Below are 17,998 nucleotides of genomic sequence, written 5' to 3' on the forward strand. Positions count from 1 at the left end.
CAAATGGGGACTAGAAGTGTAGTTAAAAAACAAAGGGATTGGTTAATTTTAGCCAACATAGCAAAGGGTGTTACGCGTAAAATCAGTCAGAGATTTTCCAAACATCGCACTCAGGGAAACGGCTCATTGATAGCTTCAGACTTAATCATTTTCTTAGCAGCCAGAACTTGTAAAAATATAGACGTTACTAAATAGGTTAAAGCATTGCTGATTAGTTAGCCAAATTTTGGATATTGGCAAAAAGAAGAAAATGAAGAAAAAGAAGACTAGTAAAAGATCCCGTGTGTCGAATCGGTTAGAGTTCTGTCTTGACTTGGCATCTAAGGAAATGGTTCTTCGCTCGATTCAAGCATGGACATTTTCGCAGGAGCCAGAAAATAAGAAAGAGACAGCAAATATTCAAAAATTTTCATTAGCTGGAGTAAGTATAGTTGTAAAGCGATAGCAAAACTGTACTCGACTTGTTGCAACCGCTCAATGTCTTTTTTTTCTCAAAAAAGATACCTAAGCACTATGGTATTTGAGGGCATATTTTGCAACAACTTATGGAATCAAATAGCAATGATATGGACATATGCGAAACACTTTTATTTATATTTATAGATATTTTTGGGGTTACTAGGTGTCTGTGGAAAGTGCTTAAAGTGGTTTGAAAGCTATCTCATAAGGAGATCTCTCAAAGTATTGCTAAGTGATGCGAGCTCAGCAGTATTTCCAGTGAAGTGTGGAGTACCACAAGGGTCAGTGCTTTACCTCATCTGTGTTGGTCTCATGCTATTTTACTTGAAATATGTGTATCTTACCTTGCTTGTTGATAATACTATTTTAACTGTGTTTGCCTCATCTGTGGAGGAGCTGGTGAGAAAAGTGAATATTGCATTGGGAAGGCTGGAGATTTTCACTTCATTAAGTCTATTGTGTATGAATATGCGCAAAATATTTTAATGACGTTTTGTAAGGTTGGTACACCGCTGGATATCTTTGGCCTAGTAACTTTATGTGGGAAACTAGTTCAACTAGTTGATCATCTCCGTTACCTTGGTTTTCACTTTGATTGTCGCCTTTCCTGGAAATGTCACAGTGACGCAATTTCATCAAAAATCGTTCGTGGGGTTGGCATACTTCGACGTCCTTGGCACATTCTCCCACAAAGGACACTTCTAACTAGATGTTACTCGTTGGTTTATCCATATATCTCCTACGACTGCATCCTATGGCGCAGAAGCTTTTTATGGAACTATAGAAGTAACTTCTTTCTGCAAAATTAAGCTGTGAGAACAATCGGTTGGTATGTCCAGGATATGCATGACACCTGTGCTTATTTATGCGCCTGAAGGTCCTTTATATAAGTCAGATAAGAAATCAACAATCTGCATTATTTGTGTTTCAGTGCTTAAATATTCTAGCTCCCAATTTTTAAAATAGTTTTTACCAAATAAATAGTGGTTTGCTTAATTATGGAACTAGGCAAAGTGATAGTATAGTTGTTGACTTGCGCTGTGGTGCACAGTCTTTGTTTTCAATGAAACACCAGGGCCCATCTTTATGGAATGAGCAACCAGTGAGCATTAGGATGGTGGAACACGTACCTCAATATAAAATTAATTTAAAAGATTACTTTTTGGGGTATAATTGTTGAATTTTATGGTAAAATTCTAATTTAGCAACTTTTTGCTATCTTGGAAAGGGGTTAGGTTAGGAAAATGAAATTTTCGGGGATCAGCCTAAAGACTAAATTATGTCCTGGGAAGTTATTTTGAAGTACCTACCTCTACTCCTTCTCCCTCTAGAGGCCAGTGACCTTTTGATGACAATTAAACGTTTTTGTGTTGTAACAGTGAAACCTTTAAAAATATATATTATGATTAAATAAAGTACAGAAAAATTGTTTTATGCTTCACAACTTTGTGCAATGCCAATTTATGAGTTTTCAAAGATCTGCAACTACATTTCCTAAATTTAGAAAAAACCCACTGATATGGCTTAAGATTCTACTCAAATAACAGGCATTGTATTTTCAAAGCTAAAACTAGAGACAAAGAAACTGATAACTAAAAATCAAGGTAAAATGTTGTTTTGTCAAAATTTAAACAGGTACAGACCTGACAAGTAGGCACATGTCTAAGGCTTCGAAATCAGAAGAGGGTGAAGATAGAAGCTTGCCAATACATTCCCAGAATATGTTTTTTCGTCCTGGATTCATTACTGAAAGTTTCATTCTCCTAACCCAAACCCTTTCCAAAATAGTGAAAAGTAGCTAAACTAGAATGTTACCAACTTTATTATAGTCAATAGGGGAGGAAGGGTGGGCTGCGGAGTTAAGGGTGGGCCTGTGTGGTTAGGTGGGCTTAGTAGGGGAGGGGAGAGTTGAATGTTGATGATTGATGAAAAATAGATTTGTTATTACTTTGATTTTACGTTTTATTTGTTTATTATTATTTTGAGTTATTTTCATTTTTCTTAATTATTTATTATATATAAGGGTGGGCCTGTGTGGTTAGGTGGGCTTAGTAGGGGAGGGGAGAGTTGAATGTTGATGATTGATGAAAAATAGATTTGTTATTACTTTGATTTTACGTTTTATTTGTTTATTATTATTTTGAGTTATTTTCATTTTTCTTAATTATTTATTATATATATATATATATATATATATATATATATATATATATATATATATATATATATAGTATATATATATACATATATATATATATATTTAATTGAATAATTAATTTGATGGGGCAGTAGTTGCGTGGACTTAAGTACGACGTCAAACTCTCATAGGTTTTTTCTTCAATGCGAAAGTTTTGTTTATTTTGTTGAATTATTTGGGATTGTTAACAAAATAAAATTTGAAGTTGTTGTATCTAGCTTTATTAATGAAGATTTTCCTTACCTACCTTTACCTTACCTTACCTAAAAGAACATAAAAATTATGCAGAATTTTAAGGCTCCATGTGTAACATCAAAATTTGCCTTGCTATATGAGCGGCAGTTTGAGTTTGTTATTCAAAAAATTAAGGCGTTTCATGGTCTTAGCCCTTGTTTTTCATCTAGTTGATTATTTTGGTGTTCATGTCGTCCCTTTATTTCTTATAGTTACTACATTCTTTTTGTTATTTGTTAAATGATTTTTGCATAAATATAAATTTATAAAATATAAAATACGATTATTCAATTTATATTATCATATAAACATAATAACACAGTATGGATTATATGAAATGTATAACACGGATGCAAAATATAAAAACAAGATATATAATATGTAAAACATAATACAAGATAGTACATTTTGTCCAAGGCTTTTCACTGACCAAGTATTATCTTGTCCAAGGCTTTTCACTGACCACGGTTACCAGCCATTGTTCAGTAATCTTGCTGAATATGAAGTCACTGGCCTTGAAGGATCCCCAGAATTGAACACTCACGCCAGGAATGTTATGGCTCAACTTGATACTCTGGTTGGAAGCCTCCAGAATTCCATTGAACTCGGACAGTCTCTTAATCAACTGGGCAAAGATCACGTTCCTCGCAAAGTTAACAAGGTCCATTTCGATGTATGTATTAATTATAATTTATTCATATACAATAAATAAATAGGCACCCCTATTCACTGTAAATAAGCAAAGTTCGAAATATACTATTAAATCAAATTTCATCATTAATTAGAATTTTCCATCTTTCTCTTTGATTTGCCTTACATTTTTTTTTTACTTCAAATTAAATTATTTTGAAACAGAAATATAATTCTGTATCACCATATGGTTTTCTTACCCCTTAGTGTCACTGGAGGGTAATAGCAAAGACAAATTTTCAAGCAACTAACTGAAATTATGTTAAATTACCTTACAATTGGGATCTATTTGCCTTACGTTTGTTCCCATTTACTTGAAACAAAAATGTCTTGAACCGCTAATTATAGCATTTCTTTGATTTTGCATCATAATCTCATGTCCTTGTTCTTTAACATTACTGGAGAGTAAGGGCGAATATAGGTTTCTGAGTTATTAACTCAGATTACGTTGGCTTACGTTATAATTGAGGTCAATTTTCCTGGCGTTGTTTCTATTTGCTTCTAAAAAACGGTCTAGAAACATAAATTATGGTATTTCTTTGATGTTATGCCATGATCTTTTTTCTTTATCCCGTACTGTCACTGGAGGATAAGAGTAAAAGTGAATTTCCAAGTTATTAGTTAGATTAAAAAGTGACTCTTCTTTAGTTAAGGTCTAACAGAAGACGGTAAGTTTTAACGAGTAAATACTACTGACTGACGTTACTATTTCAATTCCGACTAGAAGCTTTTAATGGACAGCAAAATTCTCCGATTTTTGTAGAAAATTTCGAAGAAAAAATTTCATTTAAACAAAAACGTAAAAATCGGATAATTTTTGTACTCAAGCATAAATAGCCCTTTTTAAAAATTAATATTGTACCGGCAAAAAAAAAAAAAATATGACAAACCTTAAACCGAGGCGACCCAGCTTTTACCAACATGAATAAATTTTTTATTGAACTACGTGAAATTCAGTTGCCAAAGCAAAAGTCGACTTATGTCATAACCTAGCTTAAAAAAATATTTAAATCATAATCAATTGTTTTATTTGTAAAAAAAATATTACTGAAGGGGAGAATCCAAAATGAGGTTGTTACATGGCTAGAATTTTCTGATATTTTATTCTTAAATTCAAATTACATAGCCCAAAATATATACCCCAAATTTGTTTCTAAAGTATTATATTTTCTATCGTGCTTAGGTATAGTTCATTAGGATTGAGCTTCAGAGAAACATATTAGAAAATATTATGTAGGGGCTATATCATACAAGTACCAGAAACTCTTTATTGGAGAAATATTTTTTGTCTCTTGTTATTCAAGTGACACCGTAAAATTTTCCAAAAAAGTTCCTAGTCCTTTTCTAGTAACTCGTATATTATGTTTAAGAATTGCTAAAATTGATAAATATCTTTTAATAGGACTTTGCAGAGCACTTCGTTCCACTTATGAAAGCCAATCTTGGTGAGGAATTTACTCCATTGGCTGAATCTGCCTGGAAAAAGGCTTTCAATGTGATGGTTGCCGCTATTGAACAAGGACAAAGAGTAAGTTTCTTATGAAATTTTAAAATTCATTTCGTTATTTACTTTTACATACCGTTGAAAGGGTATGTTAATAAATGGCTACATTTGCTTAAAAAGTGCAGGGGTGGATTTTTTGGGATGAAATGTTGAGGGAGGAGGAGCATTTGCAGATCTACTGGTCCCAGATGGCTTGCTCTGATGAGTTTTTAGTAGCAGTAATAGTCTAGAAGAGTTTTCTTTAAGAGGCCCTGTGGAAGCCAGGGCCCATCTATTTTTAGTAGAATACTTGGTACTATGCTAATTATGATAATTCGATAATCTAACAATTAACAATTATCGAAAAATTCTTTTCTTCAATTTTACTAAATTGTCAAGTTGGAACTTTAAGTTTCCACATACACAATTCTTCATTCTTATGTGTATTACAAGCATAATAGCAATGCTGTCTGGTATTCTTTCAATTTTAGTAAAAAAAAAAAAAAAAAAAAAAAAAAACAAAAAAAAAAAAAAAAAAAACAGAGTGAAACCTCAATATTTCTCTTAGGCCGAAGCGACTGAGAAACAAAAACACAGAAATGACCAAGAAATGTGTGTTCTCATTTTAAGTAACTAGCAATTGCGTATAAAAATACTTCTGTGGTATTCAACTGCAGCAGTATTAATTGTACTTATAGGTATTGGTTGCTGTTTTATTTCTTTTTTTATTGCTTAGTTTTAGATTTTATTTAGTTTTAGAAGGTATAGATTATTTTAAAATTTTCTTTGTTCTTCGTTTACATTTAGCGTTGAAGACTCCTTGTTTTATTCGGATGAAAATATTTGGGTCGTTTTAGTTTGTCTTTTCCTTCTGTTGGCCGTAGTCCTGTTTGTTTCTTCATCTTGATATATTTGTTTTCTCTCTTTGTTTTTGTCATGTTCGGCCAGTTCAGCTTTAAATCTTTTATTAATTTTAATTATCACTTCTGGGAGGATTTAGATCCTCTTCATTCATTTTATGGCCCAACATTATGGCTGGTTGTTCTCACTGGCGCAAATATGATGGGGGAGGGAGTGACTCACCCCTAAATTTTAAAAGTACTATTTTTGTGTTCTCTTGAAGAAATCGAGAAACACCCCCCCCCCTTTGGATAAAAAAAAGTTTTTTCTTTGTATCTTCATTAAAGCAATAAATTGAACAAAAATCCTTGCTCTCTACAACTTCGTGAATTGGTACCCCTGCTGAAACATAATCCTTACATACATAAATTTCAAGTTTTATTTTGGTGTAAATAACTTGCTATGTGTTGAGATTAAATTTATAAATTATTTGTTTCTTATTTAGATTCTACTGATTACACCTTCAAAACCTTTCTGCACACACCAAAATATTAACTCACTTCCGTGGAGATACTCTCGATTATAATAACTGTATTTTCAATATGAATTTCTTATTTCAGGCTCGCCGCTCAATTGCCACCTTCTTGACGAATCCTGTGGCCTAAATTCAATTTCTGTGATTAGATCGACAATTATGGACTTAATTTATTTTATGTTTTATACAATATTTTGCGCAAATAGACGCATTGCATCATGATTATGTCTTGTTATAGTCATAGGCAGCGCAATAGTGCTGCCTAAGTAAAGAACGATGTTGGCATAACGTATTATTTTTGTTTTATTTTTTTTCTAGATCAGGGCACATCGTATAGAAGGAGTTGTAGAAACTTCGAAAAGGACTCATTCGATTGGAAATTGGAATGGCTAGTGCCCTTTTTAATAGTCGAAAGTGACTGGAGGGCAGATAACCCCCCTCTTACGCCAACCTTTTCTCCAAACACATCCAATAAAATTTTTTTAGATAACCATTGTATTCAACGTAGTTGAAAGTTTTGGAAATTAGGTCTTTAAGGATGATACCCCCCCCCCCACAGCCCTCAAGGCAAGGGTTGTAAGTTATGCCCTGGGGGCATAGAAGGTTTTTATGGAAAGAGTTGTCGTAGAAGCTTCTAAATGAGATTGCTTCATTGGAAATTGATAGGGCTAATGTTCTTTTTAATGGTCGAAAATGATTAGAGAGAAACTAACCCCCTCTCACGCTCGCTATATCCCCAAACACATCCAATTAAAATTTTTAGGTAGGTATTATTTTCGACGGAGTTTAAAATTTTGAAAATTAGGTCTTTGAGGATGACAACCCCCCAAATCCCTCTGGGAAAAGGTTGTAAGATATGTCCTGGTGGCATATAAGGTTTTTATAGAAAGTGTTTTCGCAGAATCTTCCAAAAGGGCTCATTCGATTGGAAGTTCAATGGGCTAGTGGCCTTTTTAATAGTCAAAAGTGATTGGAGGGCAACTAACCCCCCTCTTATGCCTACCATTTTCCCAAACACATCCAGTCAAAATTATGAGATAGAAAATTTGTTCAACGTAGTTAAAAGGTCCGAAAATTATGTCTTTGAGGATGATACTCCCCCTACAGCCCTCAGGGCAAGGGTTTTGAGTTATGCCCTTGGGGTATGTAAGATTTTTTATAGAAAGCGTTGTCGTAAAACTTCAAAAAGGGCTCACTCGATTGGAAATTGAAAGGGATAGTGTCTTTTTTAATATTTGAAACTAATTGGAGGGTAACTAACCCCCCTCTCACGCCCACCATTTCCCAAAAAACATGCATTCAAAATTTTGAGATATTCATTTTGTTCAACGTAGTTAAAAGTTCTGGAAATTAGGTCTTTGAGGATGATAACCCCCTAACAGCCCACAGGGCAGGGGTTGTAAGTTATGCCCTGGAGGCATATAATGTTATTATAGAAAGTGTTGTCGTAGAAACTTCGAAACAGCTCATTTGATTGGAAATTAAAAAGGCGAGTGCCCTTTTTAATACTCGAAAGTGATTGGAGAGCAACTAACCCCCTCTCACGCCCACCATTTCCCAAAACACATCCAATTAAAATTTTGAGATAGGCATTCTCTGTAACGTAGTTAAATGTTCTGGAAATTATGATTTTGAGGATGACAAACCCCCCAAACCCCTTAGGGCAAGGGTTGTAAGTTATACCCTGAGAGAATACTAAGTTTTTATAGAGAGTGTTTTCCTAGAAACTTCAAAAAAGGCTCATTCAATTGGAAATTGAAAGGGCTAGTGCCCTTTTTAATAGTCGAAAGTGATTGGAGGGCAACTAACCCCCCTCTCACGCCAACAATTTCCCCAAACACATCCAATCAAAATTTTGAGAAAGCCATTTTGTTCAATGTGGATGAAAGTTCGGGAGATTAGGTTTTTGAAGATGACCCCCCCCCCCCTAACAGCCTTCAAGACAATGGTTGTAAGTTATACCCTGGGGGCATATAAGGTTTTTCTTATAGAAAATGTTGTCGTAGAAACTTCAAAAAAGGCTCATTCAATTGGAAATTGAAATGGCTAGTGCCCTTTTTAATAGGCTAGTCGAAACTGATTGAAGGGCAATAACCCTGCTCTCACGCCCACCATTTCTCCAAACACATCCAATCAAAATTTTGAAATACTCATTTTTTTGAAAATACTCATATTATGTCTTTGAGGATGATAAACCACCGCCCCCAACACTCCTCAGGGCAAGGGCTGTAAGTTATGCCCCGGGGGCATGTAAGGTTTTATAGAGAGCGTTGTAATAGAAACTTCAAAAATTTCGAAACTTCGAAGGGATAGTGCCCTTGTTAATAAATAGATTTGATGTGATTGTCAAAAGCGATTTGATGAGAACTAACATCCCTCCCACGCCCACCATTTCCCCAAAAACACCCAATAAACATTTTGAGACAACAATTTTGTTGAAAAGTCCTGAAATTATGTCTTTTAGGATGAAAATCCCCCAACAGCCCTCAGCGCAAGGGTTGTAAGTTATGCCCCGGGGGCATATAAGGTTTTATAGAAAGCGTTGTCGTGAAAACTTCAAAAAGTGCTTATTCAATTGGAAACTCAAAAGGCTACTGCCCTATTTATAGGGTGAAAGTGATTGGAGGAAAAATCGCACACATAACACCTGCGCCAATTTCCCTAACACGTCGAAAAAAAGTTTTCAGATAGCAAATTTGTTTAATGCTGTTTATCAGTTTGGATAGTAGGCCTTTGTTAATGTTGTCGTAGAAACTTAAAAAAAAACTCAATCAATTGTGAACTGAGAGGGCTAGTGCCCTTAGTAATAGTCAAAAGTGATCGGAGGGCGAATGCCCCCCCCATGCCCATCCTTTCCCCAAAACACTTATGATCAACATTTTAATATAACCATTTTGTTGAACGTACTTGAAGAGTCCAGAAATTATATGTTTGAGTATGCCAATTCCTCACATCTTTCGGGGCTAAGGTTGTAAGTTATGCCCTGAGGGCATATAATGTCTTATAGAAAGTGCTGTAGTAAAAACTTCAAAAAGGGTTCTTTCAATTGGAAACTCAGAGGGCTATTGCCCTTTTTAATAGTCGAAAGTAATCGGAGGAAGATTCTTCCCCCCCCACGCCGATCATTTCCCCAAACATTTTCGACTAACATTTTGATATGACCATTTAGTTCAACGCAGTTGAAACGTCTGCAAATTATGTCTCTGAGGATGACGACCCTCCCCCCCATAGGCCACAGGACAAAGGTCGTAAGTTATGCCCTCGGGACATATAACGTTTTTATAGCATGTTTTATCGTAGAAGCTTCAAAAAGAGCTCATTCGATTGGAAATTGAGAGGACTAGTGCCGTTTTTATTCGTCGAAAGTGATCAGAAGGCAAATGTCCCCCTCCACGCCTATCATTTCCTTAAACACTTCCAATCAAAATTTTGATATAGCCATTTTACTAAGCCTATCAGAAAGGTCTGGAAACTATGTGTTTGAGGATAATAAATCCCCCCAGCCCTCAAGGCAAGGGTTGTATGTTATGCCCTGGGGACATATGGGTTTTTATAGAAAGTGAGGTCATATAAACTTCGAAGGGGTTTCATTAGATTGGTGATCGAACGCTCTAGCGCTCTTTTTAAGAGTTAAGTAATCAGAGGGCAGCTACCCTTTCCTGTCTACACACACGTCGTATTGTTACGAAATGCGTCTAATAGAAATTTTGAGACAGCCATTCTATTCAAAATAGTCTAAATATCATATAACAAGGTTTTTGAGGTCGAAACAAACCCCAGAGATTAGGGACAAGCGTTGTAAGTTATGTCCAGGGGATATTTAAGGTTTTTATGGAAGGAATGGTTGTTTGACTTCAGAAGAGGCTCAGTCTTTCTCCCTGAAAAAGACAATGTCAATACAGAACAGACAGAAATTAATCAAAAAACTTTTTGCACAAAATAGGTTTTTCAAAAACGAGTAAAGAACTCCATTTAACCAAAAATGAACAAAAATAGAATAAAAAAATCTACCAAGCCTGCAACTACCACAAATCAGTATCAATAAATAAACTAAACTCAAAACAAACAGAAATTAAAATAAGTTGAAACTCAGAACGAGCAGAAATTAATCTGAGCAGGGTTCTAAACCCTACTCGGTGTTTTCTAAAGCTCTATGCTTTTAAATGCCATAATATAATTTGTACTTTACTGAAAAAAATCTAATAAATTTTTTCACTTTTATAACTTTAAGAAATCAAAAATTAATTAAGATTTTAAGGAATAAATATCAGTATATGTATATTAAACTGAAGATGCACATTTTTTTCAGTAAATTCATTTGAATTCTTTTCAGTACAGTTACAAATTATATTCTGGCTTTTAGAAAGCATAGGGTTTAGAACCCTACTCAGATTAATTTCTTCTCGGCAACTAACACCCCTTCCACGCCCACCATTTTCCAAACACATCCAATCAAAATTTTGAGATAGCCATTTCCTTCAACGCAGCTGATTTCCACATAGAAGTTATGTTTTTGAGAAGGACACTCCCCCCACACCCCACAGGGCAAGGATTATAAGTTATGCCCTGGGGGCACATAAGGTTTTTATAGAAAGCTTTGTCGTAGAAACTTCAAGTAGTTGATTTCCAGATGGAAATTATGTTTTTTAGGAGGACACTCCCCCACAGCCCTCAGGGCAAGGGTTGTAAGTTATGCCCTGGGGGCATGTATGGTTACTATGGAAGGAATGCTCGTATAAACTTCAGAGAGGGCTCATTTGATTGGACATTGAAATTTCTAGTTCACTTTTTAAGCGTCAAAAGATATCGGAGGTTAACCAGCTTCCCCCCCCCCAAACCCTTGTTTCCCAAATACATCTGAAAAAAAATCTGAGATAGCTATTTTGTTAAAAATAGTTCAAAGATCGTGTCGGTATCGACACAACCCCCCAGAGCCCGGGGTAAGGCGTTGCAAGTTATACCCTAGGTGGAATATATGGTTCTTATGGAAGGGTTGCTTTTATAAACTTCAAAGAAGGCTCATTTGATTGGAAATTGAAAGTTCTAGTTCACTTTTTAAGAGTCAAAAGAGATTGTAGGGCACCTAGCCCTACACCCCCTCCGCACCCTTTTTTCCTCAAACCCATCCGATAAGAACTTTGAGATAGCCTTTTTTAAAAATAGTTTAAAGATCATATAACGAAAACTCTGGGGTCAACACAGCCCCAGGGCCCGAGGGCAGGCGTTTTAAGTTATGCCAAACTTTCAAAATCCGCCAATGGGGTCGAAGTCGTTTTTGGCAGTTGTCCACCAATTCTTAAATTGACCGCCAGGTCGCCTGCGCCAATCTGGAAACGGGGTAGCTAGAAGCCCTTGCTTTATGATTCGGTCATTGGATCTTCTAAGGACATGACCAAGCCAACGCAGTCTTCTCTGTTTGACAATCATGGCGGTGGGTTCGATGTTACAGCAGCGGTGGCGCACATCAAGATTTGAGATTCTGTCGGAGTATCGAATCCTTAGGATTTTTCGTAGACAGTGGTGGTCAAAGACTTCCAAACCATGGAGATGAAGCGCCTTCAGTGGCCAAGTTTTGACTGCATAGAAGAGAACAGATCTAACAGCCGCTTTATAGACAGAAATTTTTGTCTTCATGATCATCTCCAGCCAGATCCACAAATGGCGGCGGAGTTGTAAGAAGATGGCTTGGCCTTTGTTGATTCTGTTCTGTACGCTAAGGTCACAGCCTCCACGAGGATCTATTATTGAGCCAAAATAGGTGAAGCTGTCGACTTTTTCCGATTCTTGTCCGTAATGCACAAGCTGATAATCCGACTGTATGTTTAGGTCCATGGCTTTAATTTTGGCGGTGTTGACTTTCATGCCCAGTAGCAGAAAAAAATGCGCTATTTCATTTAACTTTGCTTGGGCAGTTGCTGGATCAGCAGCAAAAGCGTTGATGTCATCCGTATTGTCCAGGTCAGACATGTTAATGCCCAATCCCATAACAACACCATCAAAACTTGAGAGTGCACTCTCTAGAATCCAGTCTATACAGTAGTTAAACAAAACAGGGGACAATATGCACCCCTGTTTCACACTACTTTCAACATTAAAGGGCTCAGTTTCTTCGCCCAGCACTCTTACTGTCGATTTTCAATGCTTTTAGTAGGCCTTCAACAGCTCTATGAATTCAACTGGCATACCATCTTCCAACATGATTCGCCAAAGGTTTTCGCGAGTTACAGATTCGAAAGCAGCCACAAAAATCAAGGAACATGTTAATTATGGGGAGTTTGTAGCATTCGCACTGTTGGAGAATAAGGCGAAGAGTGAAGACCTGGTCAGTGCACCCTCTCCCTCTTCGAAATCCGCATTGATTTGCACGTGTCCGCTCATCCTTTGCTTCCTCGAAGCTTTTAAGCAAATATTTACAAGAACCTTTTTCCTTCAATACTTACAAGAGCGTAGTAGAGGCCTCTGAAACTGCGGGTGTTTATTTGCTGGCTTTTACTTACCTAGCACAATTAAGTTCTGTAAAATATAAAAAAAACCTTGTTTGAAAAGCAACTGTTTATCCTAGGCAAGGGGTACTAAGCCTGAAGAATCCTTCCTAATAATTGATTTGGGCAATAAATCCAATCCCTTAAGTTTCGTTCGTATAGAACGATTTTCCAAATTAAGAAAAGGGCACCAATTTTCAATTTCTAGCATAATTTCAAGCTGGTTCTTATTCAATTTCTTTAGCTGAAAATGGCCACAGGGGCCGAGCATTGAGGGCTGTTCTGTCCTTGAGTCGGTTCTTAAAGCGACCGGGTAACATAGGATCCTAAATTAGTCAGCTTAGGATTCGAAGCAAACTTTCAGCCGTTCGATAATTTAAATTACTGCCCTAATACTGACAACAAACTTACTAGTGCATACATGAAAAACAAAATAATTTCTTTATTACAAGCATCCCAAAGACGTCTTTTTTTTTTTTTTTTTTTTTTACATATTTGAAATATATCAAACGCAGAAGAATATATAAAAGATTGCACTACGGTGTGTGCAAAGACAACACAGGACAGCAACTTTTATGATCGTGATTTCGTTTACAACTTGAAATGTATTGCGTATTATGTCGACCACATCCAAGAAGTGAACTTAGGTTAATCATAATAAAATACAACACACGGAATTTTTGTATTAGTATTAAAAAATTAGTATTTAGTATTAAAGAATTTAGTATTGAAAAAACTACAACAGAGAATTATGGAAACCGGGCCGCCCAGAAAGCATAGATGTCAGTAAGTATCGCGTTGAAGGGAGCTCTACCTTCTGCCGTCACTGCCGACCGCCACATTTTGAGGACAAGGTTCTGTTTTGAACCTTGATTATTTTTCTTTTTCGAGAACAATGTTTGGTCTATTTCCATTATATGGCCGATTCCTCCAATTTTCTCATAGTTTTCCTGTTTCAGAGAAAACAGACACACTTCACGGAGGTATTTATTCCAATCGACAACTGTTTGTGTACAAATGCCTAGCTCTTGTTTACACCAGGCCACAGACGTCAATTCGTTAACCCAGCAATAAATGAAACGAACTGCAGTAACAAATGGTATTCTACTGTTAGCAAACCACGTATTGACACGCAAACCGACTCGTTTCAAACATGGCCTACTGTTACACTTCCAAAATTGTTGCTTCTCGTAAGAGTATAAAATCATGCTGTGTCCATTGACGCACTGTTTTGTTTTGGGCAACAACCCCTTATCCTGGAAAAATCTAATTGCCTCTTCTTCAGTCCTTGGCAAATTCCAAATGTGGCAATCCCCTGAAAAAAAAATATATAACCCAAAAATGTGCATTTTTAAATATTTTAACTCCCTTCCTCCAAGGATCAGATTCATGTTCACTCAACAGTAACTAGGAAATCCAAGTGTTGTGTGCATCAATTTGATATTTTACAACTTGAAAACTATGAGTTACCGTCCGTTTTACACATTACAGATCTTAAAAGTGTAAGATTATGGTTTTTCCCTATACAGTTTTGTTGCTACGGGAATAAGGGTGGTCGGCGTTTACCCCCCCCCCCCCGCAGAAAATACTCCCTCCCGTGGAAAAAGGCTTTCCAAATTTGAGAATTTTTTTTTTTTTAATTTTCATAGGGGAAAGGCAAAATATATGGGAAATATATAATTTGGGCTATATATTTTCACATGAGGGGGAGGGGCGGGGGTAAAGTATTTGGACAGTTTGAAGTCGGAAAACAATTCTGTCTGTATCACCACTAAAAAATTGCAGAAGAATAGTGAGGTATCTGAAATTTTGTTAACTAAAAAAAAAACGGAAATAAAGAAAAACTCAAATAAAATTCTCAAATTTGGAAAGCCTTATTTTCCATTGGGAGGGGGGATATATTCCGCGGGGGAGTGGGGTATTTTCTGGGGGGTAATCACCGGGGGGGGAGGTTGAACGCCTAGAACCGGGAATAAGACCCTCAGTATTAGATGTAAAAATCAAACTGAAGCTGAGGAAGATACTCAGAGTTCCTATCTCCACCCTTCATCAAACAGTTCGTGGTAACGAACTGTAAGTAAGGAGCGACCCGGCTCAATGTTAACCGAAACTCTAAAAAACTGAATTTTGATACCAATAAATACATCAAAAGAATAAGATTTTCATTATTATTTAAAATATTTAAATTTCATAAAGATTGATCTTGCCCATCAGAAGTTACGCGCCTGAGAAAATTTGGCTGATTTTCAAAAAAAGGGGGAAAGACCCCCTAAAAATTATAGAACTTAATGAAAACCACACCATCATATTCAGCATATCAGAGAACCCTACTGTAGAGGTTTCAAGCTCCTATCTACAAAAATGTGGAATTTTCCATTTTTTGCCAGAAGAAAGATCACGGATGCGTGTTTATTTGCTTTTTTTTTTTCTTTCTTTTTCCCAGGGGTGATCGTATCGACCGGGGGGTCTTATAATATCGTGGGAGGGCTCATTGGAACGGAAATTAAAAGTTCTAGTGCCCTTTTTAAGTGACTAAAAAATGGAGGGCAACTAGGCCCCCTCACACGCTCATTTTTTTCCCAAAGTCATCCGATCAAAATTTTGAGATAGCCATTTTGTTCAACTTGGTTGAAAATATGATAAAAATGTCTTTTAGGATGACGTAATCCACCAAAGTCCCCGGGGGGAGGGCTGAAAGCTATGAACTTTACTCAATGTTAACATATAGTTTTGGTTATTGGGAAGTATACCGCCTTTTTCCGGGGAGTTTTTTTCGGGTAGTGCGGGGGGGGGTTGGGTCGGTGTTTATATTGGTGGCTCTTCCCTCGGCGAATTACTTCACGGAGGAACGGACATTTCTATTAAGGAGTCGCTAGATTTCCTATCATTATTAAAGAAAAACATCAGAAATTAAATAAAAAAAAACAAGTTTTTCAACTGATCAACTGATTGTGATTAAGAGGTTATTTTTAAAGAATTGGAAAAAAATTCGAACTTTAGCTTAAAGAACAGGGTATTGACTAGGGGGCGAACCCCCTAATATACGTGTTAAAAATTTATGAATATAGAAGTTCGTTACGTAAGTTACGTATATTTATTACTAATAAAAACGCTCGTAAATAAAATTAAACAAGTTTCGAGAAAGCCATTTAACCAAATAAAAGTACAATTAATATCCAAATTTTGTTTTAATTATTCATGTACGGTGAGCCAAAATCAAAAACTGTATTAATTCAAAAACGTTCAAAAAAAAGTTTTTTTTAACTGAAAGTAAGGAACGACGTTAAAACTTAAAACGAATAGAAATTATTCCGTATATGAAGGGGGCTGTCCCCTCTTCACGCCTCGCTCTTTACACTAAAGTTTGACTTTCTCACAACTCTATTGTATTAAACAATAAAAAAACTTTAGCGTAAAGAGCGAGGCGTTGAGGAGGGGATAGCCCCCTTCATATACGGAATAATTTCTGTTCGTTTTAAGTTTTAACATCGTTCCTTACTTTCAGTGAAAAAAACTTTTTTTTTTATTTAATTACCAATAAGACTCAAATGAATATGTGCATAGACTATTTTCCGTCTTGAATTAATGCTTCAACTTCTCGTACTTCCCCTAGTCTGCTCAGTGCTGGTAAGGCTATCTTAAATAACAAGCGAATCAGACAAAAAAACTATGGAAAAATGTAGCGGAAGTCATAAGCACCTGAACTTTTTGGGGGAAGGGTGCATCAGCTCTTCGTCCTTCAGCTGACGATTTTAATATGATGCATATCTAAGACTTGTTTTATGTAGGGATTGGATCAAGAATGAAAAAAAGTATATATTAAACACCACCATAATTTCTAGAGGTAGGCTCATCTGAGCACCAGAAGAAATCTCCCCCCACCTCCCCCTCTTTGTGAAGTAGTTATCATTAATAAGTTTATACTTCAATTTTTATCGAACAAAGACCTTGGACCTAATTTCGAAAATATTCAAAGATGGAGCAGCTACATTTCTAGCTTTAGAAGAGTCTGATTAAATTTTAAATATGTATTTTGATAAGGCAATGGCTATACATACCTCAAACCGCCATAGCAAATAGCTATTAATCAAACAGTTCGTGGTAACAAACTGTGAGTAAATAGCGACTCGGCTCATTAGTAAAAACAAAACTCTAAAAAACAGAATTTTTAATATCAATAGATGCAGCAAAAGAATCAGCTTATTATGCTCCTACTACTACTACTACCAACTCACCGCATCACCAAGCCACCTGAGGCCAACACAGCTACGCACGCTTCTCCTCCACCCCAATCTATTCAAAGCCTCCCTTTTTACACCCGCCCACGAAGTTCCCATTTCCATTAAATCTTTCTTTATGACGTCCTCCCACCCCAGACGAGGACGAACTGCTTTCCGTTTAGCCCAACACGGTTGGCCGAAAAGAACAATCTTCGGCAATCTGTCATCCTTCATCCGCATAACGTGCCCTAGCCACCTCAACCTTTATTTCATTATAGCCCTAGAGAGCGGTATTGAGCGACATTCTTTGTATATCCTATTGTTTGACATACGGTCAGTCAGCCGGGTACCCAGAACAATCCTTAAGCAATTTCTCTGGAAAACATCTAGCAAATCTTCATCCGCTTTTCGGAGCGTCCATGCTTCAGAGCCATATTTGACCACTGTCATCACTTGTAGCTTTTAATATCTCCTGGGCTTAGATTATGCTGATGATTTAAGCATCCTAGATGAAAGTGTGAGCAAAATGAATGAAGTTTTAGAGGTTTAGCGATTCCAAATATATAAAATTCATCAAGTTTAGTGTTACTTATCAAAATTTGCGAGCCTGAGACAACTTGCCTAATTTTTAAAATAGGGGGAAAACTTAATTATTAACTATATTTAAAGAAATCTTAATGAAAATTGCACCATCAGATTCAGCGTATCCGATAACCCTACTGTAGAAGTGTCAAGCTCCTATCTGCAAAAATGTGAAATTCTGCTGTTTTTGCCAGAAGACAGATCCCAGATGCTTGTTTATTTGTTTTTTTTTCCCAAAGAGTAATAGTGTCGAAATGATCCTAGAAGATCAGAAGA

The 17,998-nt window shown here is 36.3% G+C and overlaps 2 protein-coding genes across 4 annotated transcripts in view; one reads left to right on the forward strand and one right to left on the reverse strand.

Moving 5' to 3' along the window:
- LOC148955721 (uncharacterized) overlaps positions 1–6,660 on the forward strand; it is a 49,157-nt gene extending 42,497 nt beyond the window's left edge. Inside the window, exons 21-23 of the mRNA XM_089103663.1 lie at positions 3,341–3,563; positions 4,983–5,108; positions 6,524–6,660. Of these exons, the coding sequence (XP_088959789.1) occupies positions 3,341–3,563; positions 4,983–5,108; positions 6,524–6,568 (394 nt within the window). The 3' untranslated portion in view covers positions 6,569–6,660. The remainder of the gene's footprint in view (positions 1–3,340; positions 3,564–4,982; positions 5,109–6,523) is intronic.
- A 6,799-nt stretch (positions 6,661–13,459) lies between these two features.
- LOC148955722 (protein jim lovell-like) overlaps positions 13,460–17,998 on the reverse strand; it is a 61,944-nt gene continuing 57,405 nt past the window's right edge. Inside the window, exon 5 of one of the 3 annotated variants that reach the window (XM_089103684.1) lies at positions 13,460–14,235. In XM_089103684.1, the coding sequence (XP_088959810.1) occupies positions 13,670–14,235 (566 nt within the window). In that variant the 3' untranslated portion in view covers positions 13,460–13,669. The remainder of the gene's footprint in view (positions 14,236–17,998) is intronic. The other 2 variants (XM_089103676.1, XM_089103700.1) reach the window with 2 other exon arrangements.

This window comes from Artemia sp. Qi Xiang Cuo, chromosome 2 (assembly GCF_049724085.1).
Source record: "Artemia sp. Qi Xiang Cuo chromosome 2, ASM4972408v1, whole genome shotgun sequence".
In the NCBI taxonomy this organism is placed as follows: Eukaryota; Metazoa; Arthropoda; class Branchiopoda; order Anostraca; family Artemiidae; genus Artemia; species Artemia sp. Qi Xiang Cuo.